This window comes from Spermophilus citellus (genome assembly GCF_964194105.1).
Source record: "Spermophilus citellus genome assembly, chromosome: 18".
In the NCBI taxonomy this organism is placed as follows: domain Eukaryota; kingdom Metazoa; phylum Chordata; class Mammalia; order Rodentia; family Sciuridae; genus Spermophilus; species Spermophilus citellus.
Genome location: NC_138200.1, coordinates 7,335,671 through 7,360,022, shown reverse-complemented (window position 1 = coordinate 7,360,022; position 24,352 = coordinate 7,335,671). Strand labels below are relative to the sequence as shown.

General features: G+C 53.0%; 2 protein-coding genes across 2 annotated transcripts; one reads left to right on the top strand and one right to left on the bottom strand.

The window, feature by feature from the left end:
- Positions 1-4: 4 nt before the first annotated feature.
- LOC308637368 (uncharacterized protein C19orf73) lies at positions 5-697 on the bottom strand (the record flags this gene model as incomplete). Its single annotated transcript, XM_081273675.1, is given in 4 exon segments — positions 5-153; positions 156-290; positions 292-375; positions 602-697. Coding segments are annotated over 4 exon segments (435 nt in total). The 3' UTR covers positions 5-33.
- A 186-nt stretch (positions 698-883) lies between these two features.
- On the top strand, positions 884-23,778 carry PPFIA3 (PTPRF interacting protein alpha 3). Its single transcript, XM_081273962.1, has 29 exons — positions 884-1,103; positions 7,119-7,373; positions 7,604-7,705; positions 8,071-8,235; positions 8,599-8,673; positions 9,029-9,103; positions 9,404-9,625; positions 10,818-10,964; positions 11,053-11,187; positions 11,572-11,655; positions 11,805-11,936; positions 12,375-12,437; positions 12,654-12,733; positions 12,955-13,099; positions 13,631-13,818; positions 15,132-15,354; positions 16,232-16,395; positions 16,524-16,651; positions 17,296-17,389; positions 18,150-18,231; positions 18,800-19,000; positions 20,269-20,331; positions 21,470-21,645; positions 22,048-22,145; positions 22,376-22,551; positions 22,638-22,706; positions 22,928-23,099; positions 23,484-23,555; positions 23,643-23,778. The coding sequence occupies exons 2-28, from the start codon at positions 7,134-7,136 to the stop codon at positions 23,540-23,542; spliced, it is 3,558 nt and encodes a 1,185-aa protein (XP_081130088.1). The 5' UTR covers positions 884-1,103; positions 7,119-7,133; the 3' UTR covers positions 23,543-23,555; positions 23,643-23,778.
- The last annotated feature ends 574 nt before the right edge of the window (positions 23,779-24,352 follow it).

The window sequence follows — 24,352 nt, the reverse complement described above, 5'->3', positions numbered from 1 at the left end:
TCTGAAGGCGGAAGCTAGGCCGGCTTCCGAGGGTCAAATCGGAGGGCAGAGGCTGGGTCTGAATGAGGGGGCCGAACTGAAGACTATGCGCCCTACCCCAAGGAGGGTCGGAGGGCGAGAGCCAAGCGCCTTCCTCAGTAACCGGTCTGACCAAGAAGTCCAGAAACGCAGCTGGAGCCAGTGGGCGGCCTCTGTGTGGGCGGGGCGGGGCGAACCATTAGCCTCGTCCGCCAGGGGAGCCCCGCAGGCCGCACTATCGTCTGCGTGAGAGCTGGGGGGGCCTGGTGTAGTTTCCCAAGGCGGGCGCAGGGGTGCGGAATAAGGTGCACTCATCCGTCGGGCACTCAACCCACCTTCCAACGAAAGCCCGTCTTTCTGGAAACCGCCCTTGCCTTAAAATACAACCTTGACCCCCATCCCACTGCCCGTCCAGCCCTTGTGTCCCGTGCGGCGCTAGGGCCGGCGCGCGCCACCGCCAGGATCCAGGGTCGCGACTCGCGTTCCACGCCGCGCGCTACTCGCTCCAGGTGACATCATCCCCCAGCCGGGCTCCGCCTCCCGCCCCAGCCGCCGCACGCCGAGCGCCTATTGGCCGAGTCACCTTAAGCCCCGCCTCCTGCTCTCCGCCCTCGCGACCCCTCCCTGCCCGTACGAAGGCGGGGTCTAGACGCCGGCCGGCGGCGACGGTGCCTCTCATTGGTCACTCCGTGCCGTCTGTCAGTCTCCTGTTAAAGGGGCCAAGACCGCCTGGGAGCTGTGGGGGGGAGGGGGAGGGAGGAGAATATTTTTTGGGGGGAAGGTGGTATTTGGGGGGCGCTGGTAGGCACCCCTGGATCTGGCAGCTGCGGCCTCGCGGGGGGAGGCTGAACGGTGACAGGGACAGGGGGCTATTTTAAGGGGTAGAGGGCTGTGAGACTGAGAGGGAGGGGGTCCCCAGCGCCCAAGCCCAAGCAAGAGACGCTGAGCCCGCGCGAGCCGCGGAGACAGGGCTCCGGAGCTACAGATCCGGGCCCCGGCCGCCGCCAGGGGCCCCGCCCGGTCCCCCCCACCCCACCCCACGTCCCTCCTGCAGCCCAGCTCCGCCCGCAGCCGCCGCGGACCAGGTAGGTAAGAGCCCGGCCCAGCCCGCCTGGCAGCACCCACCCTGGGGACCCTTTGGCGAGACTCCTCTGCTTTCCTGAGATCCTGGATTTCCTTCCAGGTCCCCGGGGACCCCAGAACCCAGATTTTACAACCCAACACAGGAGACTCAGGCGTGCCCCTTCCTGGCTCCCAGAGTCCCCAACGGAACCCTAGACTCCCAGGCGTGCTGCCTCCTTGTGCCTCCTCCAGGGCCCAGGAGCCTGGATTTGCCAGTTCAGCCCAGGTACCCCTCCTGAACCTGGGTCGCTCTCCTTGGCCCAGTCCCCGGAGCTCCAGACACCGGCCGCGGCTGTTTCAGACTCCCCCAGTTACGGCCGGCCGCTCCCCCGTCGCATCGACTTAGTCCCCCTTCGCGCACCGGTGTGCCGGTCTCCAGCCTCTGGCTTGAACAGCCGGCCGCGTCTCTCCGTCCAGGCCGGCTCGCCCGCCGCCCTGGACACAGGCCCGCTCTGGAGCTGTCCATGGTCAGCGCGCTTGGCAGCCTTGCTTCCCCCACCTCAAGCCGGCGCTGTCAGGGAGGGGGCACCGCAAGGCGGAGCGGGGATACCCCCAGCTGTGCCTTTGACCCGGGGATACCCAGGCCCTCCCGGACCTGGGCCGCAGGATTCCGCTGGCCAGGCATTCAGGCCCCATCCTCAGCGCCCCAGATTTCTGGGACTCCAGCTGTTCTCCAAGGAACCAGGGCTCTGTTCACCTTAGAGACCTTAGCACTTGGGCATCCAGCTCCCACCTGGTTCTGGAAGCTGTCATTCCTCTGTCGGACCCAGCTGATAACCCTCACCCTGTCAGGACCTAGGAATCCAGTTTCCCAGCTTTTGCCCAACACCCCCTCCCCTTAGCACCTAGTTTAACAGCCCCCATGCCCCTCAGACAATATTACTGAGACTTCTGGTACCCTCAGGGACTCAGGCGCCATGACTCTCTTCCTTTCAGGGGTCTGGAATGCAATCTCTATGTGATTCCTTGGCTTCTTTTCACCGTCCCTTTGGACACCTAGGTGTCTTGTCCTGGGTCCAGCATCCCCTTAAGATCTAGGAATTTAGACCGCAGCTTCAGTACTGCCTGTCTGCCCCAGCCCAACAGGTACTTGGGTTCCAAGTTTCTAACCTCCTGTCCTTAACATCCACATGGATTCAGGATTCCAGGTCCCCACCTCAGTTCCACCTTGGTATCTAATTTCTTAGTTCTCACTTTAAGGGGTCTAGGTAGGTGCTCATAATTTCACGACTCCCTTCAATTTCACATCTCCTATGGCCTTGACAAACCCCTGCCTCATCCCCATATCATCTCAGAGCTAGGCTTTTGGAATCTCCTCTGTCTTCTGTGCCCTAAATCCTGGATTGAGACATTGCCAGTACTACATTGCCTCCTTAGCCCCATATCATGATGCCCCATTCTTTACACACTCAGAGGACAATGAGCCAAACATGCATCCCTTTCCCCCAGACATGTTCTGCAGTCCAGGCTCATTAGGCAATCTAGAACCTGCCATCTTTCATATTTCCAATTGCACATGTGCCCTTGCATTGTTCCATATTCTACATTCTTTCTATGTACTACAACATTTCCAGTTAATATCTCTGTTCTATCTTCACCCAAGGGATGATCTAAGTTCTAGACCAGATGCTAAATTCTGGGCATACCTTTTTTTTTTTTCATTTGTCTTTTCAAACACCTAGATAATGTCCACAAACTAAATTCTGATCTTACCATCTCCTCAGACATATTCCACATTTCTAGCAAACAGTCCTTAGTGTCTGCTAAATTTTCATTTTAGGTGTGTTCTAGGTTCCAGCCACATCCTTGGCATTGTTCTAGATTCCATTCTCCTCCCAAGGACATTCTAAGTTCCAGAATGTGTGTATTAAATTACCTGCTCTGGCCTTCCTCCAATTTGTGTTCTCAATTCTAGAATGCATTTTTCTGTTTTAGGTTCCATCTAATTTCACAATCTTAAATCTAGAAGATTCCCAATGAGCTGGGCATGGTGGTGCACACCTGTAATCTTAGCTACTCAGGAGGCTGAGGCAGGAAGATCACAAGTTCAAAGCCAGACTCAGCAAAAGAGAGGTGCTAAGCAACTCAGTGAGACCTTGTCTCCAAACAAAATACAAAAATGGGCTGGGCATGCGGCTCAGTGGTTGAGTGCCCCAGAGCTCAATCCCCGGTACCTCCTCGCACCTCCCCCTCATTCCCCCCCCCCCCCCGCAAAAAAAATATTCCCAAAGAAGTGTTCTATATTACATTTTCTTTCCTCAGGTTCTAGTTTCTAGGCCCATTCATTTCAACTTTCTGTGTCTTTTCCCCTAGTGTGGCCTTAGGGTAGAACTTGTTCCATAGTGGATTGTGGGCTTTCTCCTCCATCTGCCACGTTGGCATTCCAAGCATGTTCTAGGCTTTCTCTTCTTCTGGAGTCTTATGCTTAGAAATGTTCTCATTTCCAGAAATCCTCGTCCTTTGCCAGTTCAGTCTTTATTTTTAAATTATTTATTTATTTATTTGCTTGCTTTTTTATTTATTTATTTATTTTGGGTACTGGGGAGTGAAATCAAGGTTACGTTACACTGGAGTTACATCCCCCAACTCTTTTTTTTAATACTTATTTTTTACTTATAGGTGGACACAGTGTCTTTATTTTACTTTATGTGGTGCTGAGGATCGAACCCAGTGCCTCACACATGCTAGGCGAGTGCTCTACCTCTGAGCCACAACCCCAGCCCATCCTCAACTCTTTTTATTTATTTATTTATTTTTTGTTTTGAAACAGGGTCTTACTAAATTCCTGAGGGCCTTTCTAAGTTGGTGAGCTTGGCCTGGAATTCGTGATCCTCTTGCTTCAGCTTCCTGAGTAGCTGGGATTACGTGCATACACTATCATGCCCAGCTCCCAGGAAATTCTTAATTCTCAGCATCCATCCTTCTGCATTTTCCCCAAGATACTTCCAAGTTTCAGGCAAACTCCTTGCTACTTTTCATGTTTTTCTTCATCCGCAGTTCATGCTCTGCATTCTAGAGCTTCTCATTTTAGCACTATCTAGACATGATCAAACCAAGAATGTGACCGGCTGCTGTATTCCATTTTAATACCTTCATCCCTAGTAAGTTCTGAGTTCTAGTCACACCTTCTGACTAGACCCATTATGTATTACATTAGATATGTTCCTGGGTATCCTTATGCTCCTCTCTGTGTTTGGGGTCCTGGGATAACCAAGAAACTCTAAGTTATTGAGCTGCTTTTGGTTGATTCCAAGATCTAGGCCTCAGTTCGAGAATATGACCCTCTACTTAGCCCAATGTGTGCATTTTTTATTTTTATTTTTTATTTGGTGCTGAGTTGGAATCCATGGCCTTGCACAATGCTCTACTGCTGAGCTAAAATCCCAACCAACCCCCCAACGTGGTAAGTGTGGAAGCATGTGTCTTTTTTGCATTCTATATTGTCTTCTTGCCACTGGCTTTCTAGATCCTACCCCAACCCTGCTGTGATTTGTCTTCTCAGTGAATCTGAGGTACTAGAGTAGCCTCCCTAAAATATCCGCGGTCGCATCCTCTGAGCAGGTTGTGGGTTTAAGATATCATGTTGGCTTCTGGCCTAAGGCTGGCCTGATGTCTTAGGAATGTTTTTCTGAATCTGGCCTCTGAGTGCTGGAATTCAGGGATCTGGATTTTGGGATGCACCACTTCAAAAATCCAAGGGTGCAGGCACCCAGCTGTCTCCTCTTCCAGGTCTCAGAGCTTCTAGGCCCACTCCTCTCCTCATGGGAGGAGGCCCCAGTTCTAGACTTTGGGTACAGTCCGCATATTGGGCGGGGTTGAGAATTATCCACTCTCAGAACCGGTTATGCCGCTGCCCGTAGGGGGGAAGGAAAGGAAGGAACCCAGTGAAAGTCCCTCCTGCTTTCGGCTCGGCCAGCCGGACCTGTCGGACCTGAAGCGTGTGAGGGAGCGGCTAGAGCTGGCTCGGTGGGGCCTCTCGGAGCCTCTGCCTCTCCACTGGCTCCAGTAACCGAAGCCCCTCCTTCCCGCCTCAGAAGCCCCGCCCACCCCTCCTCCCGCAGCCTTGGTTAACGCCCCACGAGGGCCGGGCTGGCGGCTGGGGGACAGTTCTAGGCCGTGGGTGGACCCTGGAGAAGGAGCGGTACACTTGGATTCCCCTGGTCTAGGAGAGGAGGGATCTGAAGGCTGGGATTTCTGGTTCTAAGGGAGGAGGATGAAAACCTCCGGGAAAGAAGGGAGGTGTGGTCTCTGACTCCGAGGATTGGGGAGGAGGGGGCTGGAGGCTCAGGCTTTTTGGTCTGGGAGAGGAAGGGACTGGTGGTGCCTAGACTCCTGTGACCTGAGGCAGCAGGAAGTTAGATCCCGGATTGTGAAGAGGGAGATGACTAGCACAGTCTTGGTCCCCGCCATGCTTTGCTTTTTGCCCTCTTCTCTCTCTCTCTCTCTCTCTCTCTCTCTCTCTCTCTCTCTCTCTCTCTCTCCCCTCTCTCTCTCCCCCTCCCTCCCTTTCTTTTCGTCTTTCCTGTACCCGGGATGGGACTGAATCCAGGAGCGCTACACCCATAGCCTCCTCCCCTTTTTGAGGCAAGGTCTTGCTAAATTGTGGAGGCTACCTTCAAACTTGGGATCCTTCTGTCTTAGCCTCCCAAGTCACTGAGATTATAGGCAAGCACCTTTGCTACCCGCTGCACTCCTCTGCTCTTTTTTTTTTTTTTTTTTTTTTAAAGAGAGAGTGAGAGAGGAGAGAGAGAGAGAGAGAGAGAGAGAGAGAGAGAGAATTTTTAATATTTATTTTTTAGTTCTCGGCGGACACAACATCTTTGTTGGTATGTGGTGCTGAGGATCGAACCCGGGCTGCACGCATGCCAGGCGAGCGCGCTACCGCTTGAGCCACATCCCCAGCCCCTCCTCTGCTCTTCATTTTCATTTTATTTTAGTTGTTTACTTTAAAAACTTTTATTTATTTATTTTTTTGGGGGGGGGACAGTGCTGAGGATGGAACCCAGGGCTTCACACATGCTAGGCAAGAGCCTTAGCCCTACCATTGAGCTACACCACTGGCTGCATGATTTATTTATTTATTTATTTAAGCCAGGCTCGGTGACCCACAACTGTAATACCAGCAGCTCAGGAGGCTGAGACAGGATTGTGAGTGCAAAGCCAGCCTCAGCAATTTACTGAGGGTCCTAAGCAACTTAATCAGACCCTGTCTCTAAATAAAATTTAAAACAGTGACAACAATAACAAAAGGCTGGGGATGTGGCTCAGTGGTTAAGCACCCCTGGGTTCAAATCCCTGGTACAAAACCAAACAAAAAAAATTTTTTTTTCAAGTGCGGAGGGGGACTTAGATATCTGGGAAATTGAAGGAGGGCAGGAGTTGGGCTGGATAGTAGTTGAGGACCATCTCTGAGACAGTATATAGGTGGTCACATCCTAGTGATCTGTATCTCCATTCCTGTGGCTTTCTGAAGGCATGGTTTTGGCTAGGCCTCAGTTTCCCTGCCTATGCAGAAGATTGAGGATTCTTGGCAGAGTCAGAATAGGTAGAAATTGATTTTTCCACATTAATTTAGGCAATCCCTGGGTCACCTAGCTTCAGTTCTTCTGAGCGGGTCAGGCCTAGGTTTGCTGTCAGTGCCTGGAAGAGGCTGACCTGTTTCCCTAAATGCTCTCACCGGGTAGCCAGGGCTGTTTTCCTAAAAGAAATGGCTTTCAGTTTATCCTGTGCCATGATTACAATGGTCTCAGTTCCTCTGGCAGCACCTGGTGGTCAATCCTTAAGTTCTCTGGGTGACTGTCAGGTGGCGGTGCCTTAGTTTCCTTGTGTCATGTGTCTGGGCTTTGGTCTCTCCTGTGCAGAGCCTGGACGGCCCCACCTGTTTCTCTCATGTAGTATCCGAGTGGCTGTGCCTCAGTTCTCTGCGGGTGCCTTGACAAGGGTGGTTTCTGTTCCCTAACCCCTCTCTGCACCCGCAGGCTGGCACCGCCGCCATGATGTGCGAGGTGATGCCCACCATCAGCGAGGATGGCCGGCGGGGCTCGGCGCTGGGCCCGGACGAGGCAGGCGGGGAGCTGGAGCGCCTCATGGTCACGATGCTCACGGAGCGCGAGCGCCTGCTGGAGACGTTGCGCGAGGCGCAAGACGGACTGGCTACGGCGCAGCTGCGGCTGCGTGAGCTCGGCCACGAGAAGGACTCGCTGCAACGCCAGCTCAGCATCGCTCTTCCCCAGGTCTGGGCGGGGCCGGGGCGGGGCCTGCAGAACAGAAGGGTGGTCTGGAAGGGGCGTGGCTTTGCATTTGGAAAGGAGGAGTCTGAGCGAGGCTTCCTTTGGTGGGCGGGGTCTGAATAGCAAGAAGGGGTTGGACTTATTCAGGAGGGGCGGAGCCTTCAAACTCCTAGGGAAGGAGGGAGATAGAAAAGGATTGATCCTTTGTCCCGATTCTGCCCACGTCTGGACAGGAGTTTGCAGCTCTGACCAAGGAGCTGAACTTATGCCGAGAGCAGCTGCTAGAGAGGGAAGAAGAGATTGCGGAACTGAAGGCGGAGCGGAACAACACTCGGGTGAGGGGTGTTAAGGGCTGGGCCTGAGTGGGGTGGATGACCCCTCTTGGTGTTTCTGCCCCCCCTTTTTTCCTTATCTCATTTTCTTGTCTTCTTTTCTTCTTTGCTCCCACTTCCTGGCTGACCTCCTCCTCTGGTCCCACTCCTTCCTCCTGTCCCCTCTCTGATCTCCATACCCTTCTCTTTTCTTGCACCATCCTTTCCTTGTCTCTACTTCTGCTGTCCTTCTCTTTTCCTGACCTGCCTCTCACAGTTCCCTTGGCTATCTCTCTTCTTCCGTATGTCCTTCATATTGTCACCTCCTTTCTCGATCCTACCCCCTTTCCCTGTTTTTTAAACTTGACTCATTATTCTACCCCCTCTAGCTCCTCCTGGAACATCTGGAGTGCCTGGTGTCCAGGCACGAGAGGTCACTGCGCATGACTGTGGTGAAGCGCCAGGCCCAGTCCCCGGGTGGGGTCTCCTCGGAGGTGGAGGTGCTCAAAGCTCTAAAATCCCTCTTCGAGCACCACAAGGCCCTGGATGAGAAGGTATGAGAATTGGAAGAGACAGGATGAAGAAGAGAAAATCGTGGTTGACAGGAGCTGTCCTGAGTGGGACATATATGTCTGTGATTGGTTAGGGATGTCCTAAGTGGGAAGAATGTTTACTGTGATTGATCGGGACAGGCTATGCAGGCTGGGATCCGACTGGTTGATCGTAGAAAAATGAAATGAGGTGGGGGCTACGCCTGGGAAAGGATGCCTGGTACTGGGAAAGGTACACCTGGTTGGAGGAGATGTACATCCATTAAGAGAGATGAATCCTTATGTTACCTTATCAGATCTGTCGCGGGGATGTTCTGGGTCAGTTGACAGGTCTCCATCTCACTCCTGTCCTGCCCCTATTCCCAGGTCCGGGAGCGACTGCGGATGGCACTGGAACGAGTGGCAGTACTAGAGGAAGAGCTGGAGCTGAGCAATCAGGAGGTGGGGGCGTGGCCAAGAAGGGGAGGTTGACTGGAACTAAGGAAGTACCAGTGGGCGGAGCTAATTGGGCGTTTACAAAGGGGTTGGACAATGAAAAAACAAAACAAACAAGCAAACAAAAAAAAAACAGTGGGGCTTTTAAGAAGGAACTCATCCCGCAGGGCTGAGGTGAGAACCTCCCAGTGAGAGTGAGACTAAGATGAGAACCAAAGGCTGGGTCTTTGGCTGGATTAAGGAGAAAATGGTTGGATAGGAGAAAATGGAGCTAAAGTGGAAAAAAAAAAAAACCTTATGATGGGAAATAAAGCTGGGGTTCCAAGAGCCCTTTGTGTTGATTCCCCTTTCACTCTTCCAGACTCTGAGCCTTCGAGATCAGCTCTCCAGGCGGCGGTCTGGCCTGGAAGAGCCAGGCAAGGATGGAGATGGGCAGGTGAGAAGAGGAAGTCTCCTTTCTGTGACTTCCACTCAACCCCCTGACATTGTTATGGTCATCTTGATGGTTGCTATGATCCTCACTGACCCTGGGACATCTGAACCTCCAAGACCTTTACTGGCTGTTGTCCTCACCTAGCTAACTTCTGTGAACCTCCATGCCCCCTGTGGACTATGGACCGACATGATCCTTTGATTGTCCCTCACACACACCTCAGGCGATCAACTTTTTCTTTGCATTTCCTCTGTTTTTCTGCTTTCCCCACTCTGAGATCTGTCCCTTCCTCTCTCACTCCAGACCCTTGCCAATGGCCTGGGTCCTGGCGGGGACACCACCCGCCGCACAGCAGAGCTGGAGGAGGCCCTGGAGCGGCAGCGAGCAGAGGTGTGCCAGCTGAGGGAGCGCCTGGCGGTGTTGTGTCGTCAGATGAGCCAGCTGGAGGAAGAGCTGGGCACGGCTCACCGTGAGCTGGGTAAGGCGGAGGAAGCCAACTCCAAGCTGCAGCGGGACCTCAAGGAGGTAAGGTGGGAGCCCCTAGTGAGGGGCCTCCGTGCCTCCAGCCTTCTCCCTCCCCCTTTGTCCAAATTTCCTGAGCTCATGAATAGTGGCACCTGGATTCAGTCCCCAGCTTGTACGGTCTCTCCACCTGTGTGAGCTTCAGTTTCCTCACCTGTAATATGGGACTTATGACCCTTATCAGAAGGTTAGCATGTGCCACTCAGTAATTGGTCCTCATTATTGTATTACAATGGTGACATTCTCGTATGCCTCTAAATTGGATTTTTTATTGGCATTTTGCCCTTCCTGGCTTAGACTCCTTGACCCTAATTCTCATGCCCAGGGATCTGTTGGGAAATGAGGGATCTGAATTCTCAAAGGCAGTGGATGAGAAGGAGAGTGAGCATTTTATTTCTCGCCATCCACTAGGGCCTTCATCTGGGAATGTAAGCCTGGACAACTGCAGGGCTGGTTTAGGTGGGGGCTGTGAGGAAGTGTGATCCCACCACAAGGGCTCCCAGACAGGAGTTCATCTTCCACCAGAATCTGTAGCATATCTTCTATGCTTGTGCTATCATGGTGGCTCCTGGGAGGTGTTGCTTTCCAGATACAAGGGAATTTTGTTTCCCATGAAACACTGAGGGACTTCCTCTGTGATTCAAAGCCTGTTCTGTGTCAGAAGTTGTTGAGAAAACTAAGGCTTGGATTTTGAGAAGGGTGGCTTGATTCAAAACTTCACATCCCAAGGACTTTCAGTCACCTTTACCGGAGGGTCTAAGCCAGAACTATCTTAGAAAGTGGGAGATGTGAACACAGTGGTGCTCGCCTGTAATCCCAGTGGCTTGGGAGCCTGAGGCAGGACGATTGCAAGTTCAAAGCCAGCCTCAGCAAATTAGCGAGGCCCTGTCCGAAATTTAAAAAAATAAAAAAGGGCTGGGGATGTGACTCAGTGGTTAAGTGCCCTGGGTTCAATCCAGGAAGGAAGGAAGGAAGGGAGAGAGGGAGGGAGGGAGGGAGGGAGGGAGGAAGGAAGGAAGGAAGGAAGGAAGGAAGGCAGGCAGGCAAAACTGAGAGGTGTGGCATCCACATTCTGAAGCCCAGGGGACTCCATTTCCCAGTATACCTTAGGGTACCTTGCCCTAGATTTTAAGCCTAGGCTGCCACGGGTGCTTCTGGGAGCTGTAGTACTCCAGGGCCTTTTTGCCCTCTGCAGGCGCTGGCTCAGCGGGAGGATATGGAGGAGCGGATCACAACCCTGGAGAAGCGTTACCTGAGCGCCCAGCGTGAGGCCACGTCTCTGCACGATGCCAACGACAAGCTGGAAAATGAGTTGGCCAGCAAGGAGTCGTTGTACCGGCAGGTGGGGGCACACCCTGCGGGGGAAGGCTGGAAAAGGGCTGTGGACCCTGTGCTCTAGCCCTTCTTTCTCCTTCCTCTCCTTCCCCCAGAGTGAAGAGAAGAGCCGTCAGCTGGCTGAGTGGCTGGACGATGCTAAACAGAAGCTGCAGCAGACGCTGCAGAAGGCAGAGACCTTGCCCGAGATAGAGGCGCAGCTGGCCCAGCGTGTGGCAGCGCTCAACAAGGTGAGGAGAGGCCTCACCAAGGAGATGGCGCAAGACCCTAACTGGAGGAGGAGTAGGCAGAACATCCGAGTGGCTTCTGGGGAGAAGGGGAGAGGGTCTGGGGGCGGGTAGAGGACTTGGATGGAGCAGAACTTGGAGGTTTGGGGTGGGAGGACCGTGTTTTCTAGTCTGGACTAAAGGATGGCTGGCTTGGAACCAGAAAGGGCTGGAACAGGTCCTGAGAATGTAGACTGGACACAGGAGCGGGACCTGAATCACAGGGGCTGGGGAGGAACCCGGAGCTCGTGGGGTGGGGCCTTGTAACCGGCCTTGAAGGCAGTGGGGCCGGGGACCTGACTGGATCCTGGTGGGGTAAAGTCAGATGCCACGGGTTCTGTCCACTAGGCTGAGGAGCGTCATGGGAATTTTGAAGAGCGGCTTCGGCAGCTGGAGGCCCAGTTGGAGGAGAAGAACCAGGAGCTGCAGCGGGTGAGGGAGTTGAAGACTCCACAGAGGGCTGGGCTTTGAGGCTAGGGTGGGGCTTAGATGAGGGGGTGTGGCGGGGGCGGGTCTTAGAAAAGGGCGGTGCTCTGCCCGGGACCAAATTGAGCGCTGTTGTCCTGCTTTTCTATGAGCAGGCCAGACAGCGAGAGAAGATGAACGATGACCATAATAAGCGGCTGTCCGAGACAGTGGACAAGCTGCTGAGCGAGTCCAATGAGCGGTTACAGCTTCACCTCAAGGAGCGCATGGGAGCACTGGAGGAAAAGGTGCTTCTCAACCCAGAATTCCGACAACCAGGAATCCTATGGCCCCAGGCATTTCCTCCAGATCCCTTATCTGAGATGTCTAAACCCGAGCACAGTCTTCTCCAATCTATCGTTGAGACCACTTTTTCACTTCATCTAAACATTCCAAGAGCTGAATACTAAGGGCATCCAGACCCTGAGCCCTCGTCTTTTCCCAAAGCCTCCAACCATATGGTCTGTCAAATCCTGAGTCTTCTGAGATAATACAAGATGTCCGATCCCAGGGCTTCCAGAATTGCTCCAACTAGATGCACTTTAGGCCCCACAACCCACCCTCCCTTCCTCTCAGCTCACCATTTGTCTCCACTCCATTCCTCTGGGTCCCCAGGCCTGTCTGCCCCGGTGGCTAGGCATGCTGGGTTTGGGCCCCACTGCCTCACTTCACCCTTGTTCTCCTAGAACTCACTGAGCGAGGAGATCGCCAACATGAAGAAGCTGCAGGATGAGCTGTTGCTTAACAAGGTGGGGGGTTTGGGGGATGGAAGGAGGGAAGTGGGGCCGGGTCGCTGAGGTTGGAATTGGTCTCAGAAAAAAGATGGGGACAGACACTTGACACCTTCCCCAGTCCAGCTTACTCTCTTGACAATTCACTTTCTTAAACCTTTCCCCAACTCTCTCTAAGCCATGCCCATGCCCATGACTCAGGGTAACCTGACATCTCCAATCCCCTCCCCCCAGGAGCAGCTCTTGGCTGAAATGGAGCGGATGCAGATGGAGATCGACCAACTGCGGGGGAGGCCACCATCCTCCTACTCCAGGTGACAGTAGCCCTCTGGCCCCTCCTCTGTGTAGGGAGCCACTCTGGTCAAGCTCATCCCTTTGGATTCCCACTCCCTGCTATTTCCTGAGGGGATCACTCATCAGTCTTATTTTTGACCTTGAATTCATAACCCCTGAGCCCAGGCCTGTCCCTGTGACCCCTGATCTCTTTCATCTTTCCCTGAACCATGAGTCCATGACTGCCCTCCCATGCCCACAGGTCTCTCCCTGGCAGTGCCCTGGAACTCCGTTACTCCCAGGCACCCACGTTACCTTCTGGCACCCCCCTGGACCCTTATGGGGCTGGCAGTGGCCGGGCAAGCAAGAGGGGTCGCTGGTCAGGGGTTAAAGATGAGCCCTCCAAGGTCAGCATCCACCTCTGGGGCCTGGACTGAGCAGGGCATGGACAGGCAGTGGTAGGGAATGGAGCCTGATCCATGAGGCTCAGGGAGGAGGAGGCTGGGTTGAGAGGCAGGGTCTTCTGTACTCACCTGTCTTCTTTTCTTCCCCCACTGGAATCCACCATCATGACTTGCCTGGGCACCTCTTCATGTGAATGTCCTGCTACCTGGTGAGCACCTGAGATTAATGACACGTGGGGGAAGGGGTGTAGAATCTCAAAGTGGGTGGGTCCAGATGAAGAGGAGAAGTGGGCTGGATTCAGGGAGATGGAAGTCAGGGGAGCTGGGTGGAATCATGTGCAGGGGTTTGGCTTGAAGAGTTGGGGGAGAGGTTAAGAAAGGGGCCTATGAACAGAGTGAGCTGGGCTTGTGGAACAGAACTGGGGCATGTGGGCAGAGGAGGGGAGGGTGGACAAAGTCAGAATTGGTGAGTGAAGACCCAACGCCAACCTTGGCCTCCACTCACCAGATGTGCTTCTGTTCCCATAGAGACAGGACTGGGAGCGGTCTGCTCCTACAGGGTCCATGCCACCCCCATTCCCTGGGGAGCTGGATGGCTCTGATGAGGAGGAGGCAGAAGGGATGTTTGGGGCAGAGCTGCTGTCCCCCAGTGGGCAGGCTGATGTACAGACACTGGCCATCATGCTTCAGGAGCAGCTGGAGGCAATCAACAAGGAGATCAAGTGAGCACTGGCCCAGACCTGCTCTGTCCATTCCCTTTCCCACCATCCTCAAGGGATTCTCCCAGTCCAACATCCTCTACAGTGTCTATTAATCCCCCAGGATACACCCAGGCCTTCCACGTGCTAATTACATGTATATCCCTCAGCCAGTAACTCACAATTTCCAGACACATCAAAGACTGCACTCCAAATTACCAAAAATTTCAACTCAGTACATCGAGAATCTTCCAGCACATCGTGGATTTCATGGCTTCATATAACCCATACCCAGGGTGTCCCAGTACACCAAGAATGTCAACACAAGGTATCCAAGAATTTTACCATAACACATTAATCAAATACCTCAACTCCACCAGGAGAGGTGCTGCACACCTGTAATCCCAGGGGCTTGGGAGGCCTAGGCAGGAGGATCTTAAGTTTAAAACCAGCCTCAGCAACTTAGTGAGGCCCTCTCTCAAAATAAAAAACAAAAGGGCTGGGGATGTGGGTCAATGGTTAAACACCCCTGGGTTCAATCCCTTGTACCAAAAACAGAAAGAAAAACCTCAATTCTAGGCCTGGGGCTATAGCTCAGTGGCAAAGCACTTGCTTAGCATTTGTGAGGCACTGGGTTTGATCCTCAACACCACATAAAAATTAAACAAATAAAATTAAGGCATTCTGTCCATCTACAACTACAAAAATTTTAAAAACCTCAATTCTATACCCAAAGAATTTTTACCCAATAGAACAAAAATCCTCAATTTATTAAGAAGCCCCCATTGATGTCTACCCCAATTCCCCAGAAATTGCCTTTATTTGGGAATTCTCTTACAATACATTTTCTCCATTATGTCTCAGCAAGTAGGGCAACATGACCATCACCTTCCATTCAAACTCTGTCTTGATTGATTAGCTCTCACATACTGAATGACTCTATGACCTTCCCAGATGCTAGACTGACCTAAAGTGTCTCTGATCTCACCATGATTTGATTATGACCTGGATTTTGCAGTCCTTCTTGGAATATTATCTCTTGCCCATAATCACCTTTTAATGATTTTACAGAACCATTTGATTATCATCAAAGCCAAACTGATACAGATCCTGATCTCCCTGATCAAACTAATTCTTCTGTGACTTCCTTAGACTACCATGACTCCTTGACTCCCCTTGAACTCATGAGGCCATCACAAATCCACCCAAGCCTTTGACTTCATGGCACCTTCTCCAGAATTCTCCTTACCCCACCAAACCTTTCTGGCCTATTGTGGCCCTCAGACTCCCTCTCCCTCTCAGCTTTATCACCCAGTCTCTCCTGTTTCCCTCTCCAGGTTGATCCAAGAGGAGAAGGAGACAACAGAACAGAGGGCAGAAGAGCTAGAGAGCCGGGTGTCCAGCTCTGGCCTGGACTCGCTGGGCCGCTACCGCAGCAGCTGCTCACTACCCCCCTCCCTCACCACCTCTACTCTTGCCAGCCCCTCCCCTCCCAGCTCCGGCCATTCAACACCCCGCCTGGCACCCCCTAGCCCTGCCCGTGAGGGCACCGACAAGGCGGTGAGTGCTCCGGAGTCTCCCCAGGCAGGTGGGAGGATGAGGACAGGTCAGAAACAGAGCTTCCCCCAAATCATCAGTAATAAGCCCAGGATACCAGTGGTTTTCAAAAGCATCCTTAGCTTTCCCTAAAACTTCCAACTAAAGGTGGACCAAGTCAGTGGCTTCTTTAGACTAACATGCTGGAAGCAGGTTCCCAGTCTATTTGTCTTATGCATCACATTTCTGCATAGGATTTTTTAAAATAAGAGCATTTATTTATTTATTTTTGCAGTGCTGAGGATAAAACCCAAGACCTCATGCATACTAGGCAAGCGCCCTATCACTGAGCCACATCCCCAGCCCCTGTTTGCTTTTTTAGAGATGGGGTCTTGCTCTGTTGCCCATGCTGATCTCAAACTCCAACTCAAGTGATTACCCTGCCCCAGCCCCCTAAGTAGCTGGGACTACAGGTATATGTCACTGTGCTTGCTACACAGTGTTTAAAAAAATGTTTCTCTGACTAAACATGCACTTCAGAACTACAATTAGGTCTTCAGAATTGACCTTTGAGGGAGGCAAAGAGATACTAGCCTTATTCTATTGCCTTAAACACAAGCCTTCAGGTTTCCAGGACTTATAATTCACTAGCTTTCTTTGAGGCCAAGCATATCTCACTCTTGACACCAAAAGCAATGATACTATAAATACGAGCTTATCAAGCTCTAGGGGAGCTCCCATCATTGCCTTTATGTCCCCTACTTAATGTAGGCTACCTTCAGATATAGTGCTCCAAGCCTCGGTCATCCCCAGAAATCCCCTAGTAGACACCCCAGTTAATGGGGAGCCTCCAACATGACCCCTCCAACTTAATCCAGCATATATGCTTTTCTATCCCCAGAATCATGTCCCCAAGGAGGAAGCTGGAGCTCCACGGGGAGAGGGGCCTTCTATCCCAGGAGATACCCCGCCACCCACTCCACGCTCTGCCCGTCTTGAGAGGATGACCCAGGCCTTGGCATTGCAGGCGGGGGCCTTAGAAGACGGGGGACCGTCACGGGGAAGGTCAGCAGGGGCAATGGATGGGAACAGGGAAGAACTTGCTTGGAAGGACGAGATGGGGGTAGACAAGGACTTGAGTGGGGGAAGGCCATCCCACAAAGAGTTTGTTCTTACTCTGTCCTGCTTACCAGTGAGGGCGCCCCAGATTCCCTTCACAAAGCTCCCAAGAAGAAGAGCATCAAGTCATCCATAGGCCGACTCTTTGGCAAGAAAGAGAAGGGGCGAATGGGACCCCCAGGCCGGGACAGCTCTTCTCTGGGTGAGTGGTCTAATTCCAACCCTTTTCTTCTTTGTTTCCCCACCGTCTCCCCTTTAATTTCTTCTTTTCCATCTTGACTTGACATTACTTAGAATGCTGTGCAGAGGTAGACAGAGGAGGAGGGGAAAAGAGAGGGCCTCTGGCACCTGCCTGGGTGACTGGGCAGGTAAACACATTTATTTTATTACTTTTTAAACAGAAAAAGGATATAGACTCCTAAAAGCTGGGCACCTTCCAGCGGTGTGCTGGAACCTCCTCACACAGGTTTCTGAGCGCTGTTGTTTCACGAAGTCTGTGAACTGCTTGCTATCACATCGATAGCTCGAAATTGGCCACAGAAATTGGCAAACACTACCAATCAGGGAATCCTCCCTCCCAGGGAGTCAGTTGTTAGCCATTTCCCAGCACACCACTGCCACCTTACCAAGGCCAGCCCAGTGAATCCAGCCCTTTTTGGGGGTATGTCTCCAATTCATTGTCTGGGAGGTGACATTGGTCCCTGTCTGGCTTTGTCACTCCCTCAATGTGGCTACACAACTCCCTCAGGGCCTGCGCCATCCTGGCATCCTCCTCACCACCCCCAGCATGAGAGATTCTGCCTCCCCCTTGAGACTTTCCACATTTTCACCCTTCCCTGCCTCCAGCTGGAACACCCTCAGATGAGACGCTGGCCACTGACCCTCTGGGGCTAGCCAAGCTGACAGGCCCAGGAGACAAGGACCGAAGAAACAAGAGGAAGTGAGTGTGTGACAGTATATTGTATGTGGAGGGTGGTGGGGTGGTGGCCAACAGAGGTGAGACTAACTTGTTGGAAGCAGGTGTCCAAGGTCCTGAACTTGCTTGTTTGGGAATCTGGAACTCCTAGACTTTTTCTTTGTCTCTCTCCCTTTTTTTTTTTTTTTTTTTTGTAGATGAAAACAATGTCTTTATTTTATTCATTTATTTATATGTGGTGTTGAGAATCGAACCCAGTGCCTCACACATGCTAGGCAAGTGCTCTACCACTGAGCCACAACCTCAACCCCTGTCTCTCTCCCTTAAAAAAAAAAAAAAATGTATATATATATATATATATATATATATATATATATACACACACACACACACACACTCAGGATTGAATGCAAGGGTGTTTTTTTGTTGTTGTTGTTTGTTTGTTTGTTTGTTTTACTACTGAGCTACATCCCCTTTTATTTTTTATTATAGGAAAGGGTTTCTCTAAGTTGCTGAGGCTGCCCTCTAACTTGTGATCTTTCTGCCTCAGCCTCCCTAGTCACCACTGCACCCAGCTGTTTTTCTCTCTTTCGATGGGTGTGGGGAAGATGGATTTCAGAGATTCACATGCAATTTTTGACTTTCTGCCATGTTTCCTACATTTATAAGATATAATCATACATGTGTGTGTGTGTGTGTGTGTGTGTGTGTGTGGTGAAGGGGTCTGTCCAAAGAGCTGGGGGCTTCCACCCCTGAGAACTCCTGCCCTGCTGTCTCCCACCAGGCATGAACTTCTGGAAGAGGCCTGCCGCCAGGGTCTGCCATTTGCTGCGTGGGACGGGCCCACTGTGGTCTCTTGGTTGGAGGTACTGGGGCCCAGAAATGACCTAACTAAATGATCACTAACTCTCTGACACCCCCGCCTCCCATGAATGTTGGCTGGATACCCAGCATCTTCCTACCCCAAGCTGGGGTGGGGCGAGGTGGGGAGGTGAGGACTTGGAGGGGGATAGGCTCCCTGTCAATGAAAACAGCTTCTTTCTCCTCCCTCCACCCCTGCCCCTCTGGTCCTGCCCACCTGGGTTCTGGTCTCTCCGTGTCTCCTCCTGTGTGGGATTCTCCCCATCTCTGACTGTATGTCTGCTATTCCCTGTGCCTCTGGATCTCTCCCATGTCTCTGTTTCACTCTCCCCCTACTGTCTCTCCACACCCTTTTCCTCTTCAACTCTGGCACTCCCTGTGTCTCCCTCTGCCTCTCCCACGTCTATGTGCCCTGTCCTGTTTCTCCTCCTGCAAACTTTCCCATGTCTCTGTTTCGCCCCCACTTGCCTTGCCCATCTGTCTCCCTCTCTCCCTTTCTTTCTGTGTCTCCCCCATTTCTCCTGCCTTGTCCTCTCTGTCCCTTCCCCCTGTCCCTCTCTCCCTCTGCTCCAGCTGTGGGTAGGTATGCCTGCGTGGTATGTGGCTGCCTGCCGGGCCAATGTCAAGAGTGGTGCCATCATGGCCAACTTGTCGGATACAGAGATCCAGCGTGAGATTGGCATCAGCAACCCCCTGCACCGGCTCAAACTGCGCCTAGCCATCCAGGAGATGGTCTCACTCACCTCCCCTTCAGCTCCCGCCTCCTCCCGCACGGTGAGTGTCGGGCGGCCAATCCCGGCCCTCGCTGCCTCCGGCCCCGCCTCTATTCCTGAGACTAGCCAATCCCACTTGAGCTCACTTTCTGTCTCCTAGACTCTGCTCCTCATTGGCTCTCACCGCCCACAGGTCTCTCGACCTCGCCTCCACTCCTAGTCCTGTGTGTGTTGCGCCTGGTCCTTCCTGAGAGGCTCCTTGGTGTGTGTGTGTGTGTGTGTGTGTGTGTGTGTGTGTGTGTGTGTGTGTGTGTGTGTTGTGAAGGGATCTTGCCTTAGCTGTGTCTGTGTGGAGGGTCTTGCCTTAGCTTGTCTTCCCCAAGAATGGCTCTTTCTCATTCTTGGGTTCTCAGCTCAGATGTCACCACCTCCCAGGGCCCTTCCCTAAACTCCACAGCTGAACCAGTTGTCCCTGGGCACCCAAGACAGTAACTCCTTCTAATTTTTTTCCACATAAAATTTACTACCTTCTAAAATTTTATCTTTTCCTTCCATCTTTTTGTTAATATAAGTTTCAAACATATAGAAAATTAATTGTACCCATATCTAGTTCCATAATTGTTTACCCTTAGCCATACCTGCTGTTTACTTGTGTGTCTATTTTTGAGGTACTTGCATGTAATTTGAGGACATCATTACTGTTACCCAAAAAAAATATTTCTGCAGACACCCTTTAGCCACCGAACCCTATTGCATCTGAGAGTTGATATTATTGTTAATTTCATCTACTAGTTGGTCTGTGCTCATAGTTCCCCAACATATTTATATTGATTGTAGCTCCCTCACCACGACAAGGACCTTGTCTGTTGCATTCTTTGCCATATCCCAGATCTCACAACAGTGACTGTCACTCACTAGGAGTTCAGAAACGTTTGAATGCATATATGTTCCTAATGCATGGGGTTGTTGAAGCAATAACCCAACAAATATGAGTGAACCCCACTCTCACTGCCAATCAGCTGCCCCATTACTGTTCCACAGCCTCCTTCTTGATCCTCACTCTGTAATTCTGTGTCAGGTCAGAGAGGTGATATCATTTGCACAGGGCCACACAGCAAAATGCTCAGTTGGGCCTCAGTTCTAACTCTTTGCCTGGAACATGATGGATGCTTGAGAAAGGATCGCTGCTTTCCTCTCCCACTGCTGGGCCCACAGACAGAAAGCAGAACATACATAAACATATGGCCCAGTGGCCTTTGAATCATGACCCCATTCTCCTCCCCTATCCAAAGTCAGCTTCCATTACCATAATATCTCCTCTCCACTCAGCCCACAGGAAACGTATGGATGACACACGAAGAGATGGAATCCCTTACAGCTGCCACGAAGCCTGTGAGTGCCCCCCAGTACAGGCCTTGAGGGTGGCACTAACTCTCTTTGGGGGTGGGGGCAGGGACTGAGTCTGTGGCTGTGTGTCCCTTCTGTCCTCCTCTGCCTGCCCCGTAACCCACCCCTTCTCTCCCTCTTCCCACTAACGGGTCAGGAGACCAAGGAGATCAGCTGGGAGCAGGTAGGGGTGTGGGGCGGGCGTGGGTGCATGAAAAGGCTATGCACGCTGCATGGATGCCCCTCCTTCTCTGAGCCCAGCCCCTACCCTCTCCAGAACATTCCATCATCCCTGCAGGGGTTTGCAACTGGAGCTCAGCTCTAGACTGGTTCATTGTGGCTCCGTGGGCGGTGATGTGGAAGCCCACACTGTTCCCTGGTCAGCCTGGTGCACCAGCCATTCCATTGTCATGGGTTGTGGAGCCCTAGGGGATGTTCCATTGCTGTATTAGAGGGAGACCCAGAGCAGCCTGTTTTCCCTTATGTTGAGAGGAAGGGGGCTATGCTGCATCATGAGGGGATCACTGGTGATGGTAGTGGTGAGGCAGGCCAGGCTGAATGAGAAGCCGGGGAAGACAAGCTGCATTTTGATCTCAAGTTGGGGGTGAACTGTGTTATGCTTGGTCTTTGTTTTCAGCAGAGAAATTGTCTCCTTCCTTATGCAAAAGAGGGTGAATGTCTTTGGACTGATCCAGAACATTGTCCAGGCCAGATTTAGCATTAGACTAGTATTTTCAAAACATAGAGGTTGGAAGAATCCACTGCCTTGACTTGGAAGGCCAGTGATTTGGTGCTGAGTTGGGACAAAGTTAGAACAGTGCTTCTTAAAAGGTAATGTATAGTTGAGATCACCAGGGGATCTTGTGAAAGCACGATAGGATTTCAGTAGGTCTGGTGTGGGGTCTGAGGTTCTGAAGTTCCAGCAAGTACCCATGGTGATGTTCAGGGACCACCGATCATACTTTGTAGGCTTAGGAGACGACTGTGGACTGGTCCATTGGCCTAAGCAGACATTGATCATTGTCCTGCAGTGAGGGTGGGAAAAGAATAGCCTTGGGTTGAGGGACTGGACTGAACTCCTTTCATACACACATGGGATTAGGCCAGAGAGCCTGACCCCTCCCTCACCTGCCCATGGCCCCAGATCCTGGCATACGGCGACATGAACCACGAGTGGGTGGGGAACGACTGGCTGCCCAGCCTGGGGCTGCCCCAGTACCGCAGCTACTTCATGGAGTCGCTGGTGGATGCCCGAATGTTAGATCACCTTAACAAGAAGGAGCTCCGGGGCCAACTCAAGATGGTGGACAGCTTCCACAGGTGGGGACTGCCTGGCCAATGGGGACAGTCCAAGGGGAAGCCCCACCCCTAGTCTTTGACCAATGGGGCTGGCAATGGGAAGTTCCTAGGATTATCTTTGACCCTTTAGCCTGGGTTTTCAGGAATCCTGACTCTGCCCCATCCTCTAAGAAGATGGTCCATAGGAAGAGTTCAAAGTTCAGGTCCGGAGACAGTTTGCCTAGTTAATTCCACACCTGGTCCAGGTTAGCCAATAGGAATTGTCTGTTGAAAATGCCCCACCTCCTGGGAGGGCCAACGATCAATACAGCCAATCAATGGAACTCCCCCACCTCTCCCAGAAGACCGCAGCCAATGGAGAGGGCCTAAAGTCAGTGGGGGCTGTGAAGGCTCCTCAGTGACTCCACTTCCCCTGCTTCTTAGGGTGAGTCTGCATTATGGGATCATGTGCCTGAAACGACTCAACTATGACCGGAAGGACCTCGAGCGGAGGAGAGAAGAGAGCCAGACCCAGATCCGAGGTGAGTGGAAGAGTAGGTTCCTCTGTGAGCCAGGTGGAGGGTACAGGGGCAGAGTTGGGATAGGGGTGATGAGGAGAGAACCCGGAGGAAAAAAATCACTACCATGAACGAGGTGTGGAGCCAGCCTGGGGGCGTGGCCAGAAAAGAGCAAATGGGGGAGGAGGTATGGGCTACACTGGACAGGCGTGGCTCGTGGGAGGGGCGCGACTGAGGGTCCCTTCCATCCTTAGACGTGATGGTGTGGTCCAATGAGCGTGTCATGGGTTGGGTGTCCGGGCTGGGCCTGAAGGAATTCGCCACGAACCTCACGGAAAGCGGGGTGCACGGGGCTCTGCTCGCCCTGGACGAAACCTTCGACTACTCCGACCTGGCCTTGCTCCTGCAGATTCCCACGCAGAATGCACAGGTGAGCTGCTGCTGGGCCCGGAGCTTGCTGGGCATCCCCACCTCGCGGTTTGCACGCTCCAATCTTTCTTTTACTTCCGAATCCAGGCCCGACAACTCCTGGAGAAGGAATTCAGCAACCTCATCTCTTTAGGCACAGATCGCCGGTTGGACGAGGTGGGCGCGGCAGCAGCTCTGGAGACCCGGCTGCTAGCAGCACCTCCATTCTAGGCACTGAAAGGGTGGAGCTTGGCTTTGCCAACCAATCGTGGCTGGAGGCTGGTCCAGGGAGGGGACGAGTTAAGGGGGAGGAGATATCTCGAGAGGGGTGGAGCCAAAAGAAGGGCGGGGTCGAAACGGGGCCTATGTCCCTTACTTCTCCCTGTCCCTATACCTAGGACAGCGCCAAGTCCTTCAGCCGCTCTCCATCCTGGAGGAAAATGTTCCGAGAGAAGGACCTCCGAGGTGTAACCCCTGACTCGGCAGAGATGTTGCCTCCCAACTTTCGTTCGGCTGCAGCAGGAGCCCTGGGCTCACCCGGGCTCCCTCTACGCAAGTTGCAGCCAGAAGGTGGGGAGTTCCCAAATACGACAGCCCCTTTCCCTTCTCAAGGGTGGGAAGTGGACTAACTAGGCCTTCCAGGTTCACCTTACAAAAGGAACGTTCCAGTAATCCAGACTGTCCTTGGAATGTATTAATCCCACACCAGTGTCCTTTCCAGGGTGGGAAATGAACTCTCCCAGAGCCATCTGGGCACTTTATTTTAGTCTCAAGTTGTGGGAAGAGAAGAAAACCCACGTGGAACCAAGCGATGGTTGTGACGTCAGGAGGGGAAGTCCAAGGGAGCATTCCTGGAATTGAGGCCCGAACTGGCAGAAACCCTGGAAAAGAACTGGGGGGTGGGCATGGGATTGTGTGTGCTCCAGGCTGAACCGCTGCTCGCTCTCCCTCCAGGCCAGACTTCTGGGAGTTCCCGGGCAGATGGTGTTTCGGTCCGGACCTATTCCTGCTAGTGTAGGCTTCCAGGTGAGGACTGTACCGGGCGAGCTTGGGGGAGCTTGGGGGTGCACAGTGGATCTTCACTACTCCATGCACTGCCCCGCGTCAATGCAGGTGATCTCGCTCGGATGGAAGAACCGTCCAGAGGCCGGACCGCTCCCCCTCCCACCCAGAGTATGGTCTGTCCGGGGAAAGCGGTCTGGAGAGCTCGCACCGCGGACCGGACCATCTGTACAGACAAACCGGGAGTGCGTGTCCCCGCCTCACAAATGGACAGGGCCAGGACCAAACCACATGAACTGGACTGAGAGGGGGAAGAAGAGAGCAGGAAGAAATCCCGCCCCAAACTTCTGCCTCCCTTTTCTCTACTTTGTAATTTATTGATCAGTTTCCGGTGGGAGACGGGAACCCTTCACCTGCGGAAAAGGGGCCGGGCTTCCCTCCAGAGCCGCATGCGGGAAGAGGCTGCCCCCTCCCCTTTTTCCTGCCCAGTCGCGGGGCCCTAGTCTTCCTTCTTCGTCCGAAAGGAGGGGAGGGGGACTCGCTGCTACAAGCCTCGCCCCCTGTGCCACTCAGCCCCTCCCCGCCGCATTCGGTCGTCAGTCCCCGGGGTCATCTGCGGGCGGGGTCCCCTCTTCCTCCCCCGTGTCTCGTGTCCCCGGGGCCTCCCCGCCCCCCGTGCTGTGGCCGTGTCCGTGCCCCAGGGGTAGGGAGCGCAGAATCGTGCTCCCGGTTCCCTGCCGGCTCCGGGGTTTGCATGGGAGAATCCTCTTTCCACGATGCCACTGGGCGATGTGGCGTGGGGGGAGTGCGGACGGTAGGGG

What these genes read in the sequence shown, in the direction of transcription:
- PPFIA3 (XM_081273962.1), top strand. Translation starts at nt 7,134, where the DNA reads ATGATGTGCGAGGTGATGCCCACCATCAGCGAGGATGGCCGGCGGGGC. An exon ending in ACAAGGCCCTGGATGAGAAG is followed by an intron (nt 8,236 to 8,598) that starts GTATGAGAATTG and finishes CCCTATTCCCAG; the next exon opens with GTCCGGGAGCGACTGCGGAT. An exon ending in ATGGTGGACAGCTTCCACAG is followed by an intron (nt 21,646 to 22,047) that starts GTGGGGACTGCC and finishes CCTGCTTCTTAG; the next exon opens with GGTGAGTCTGCATTATGGGA.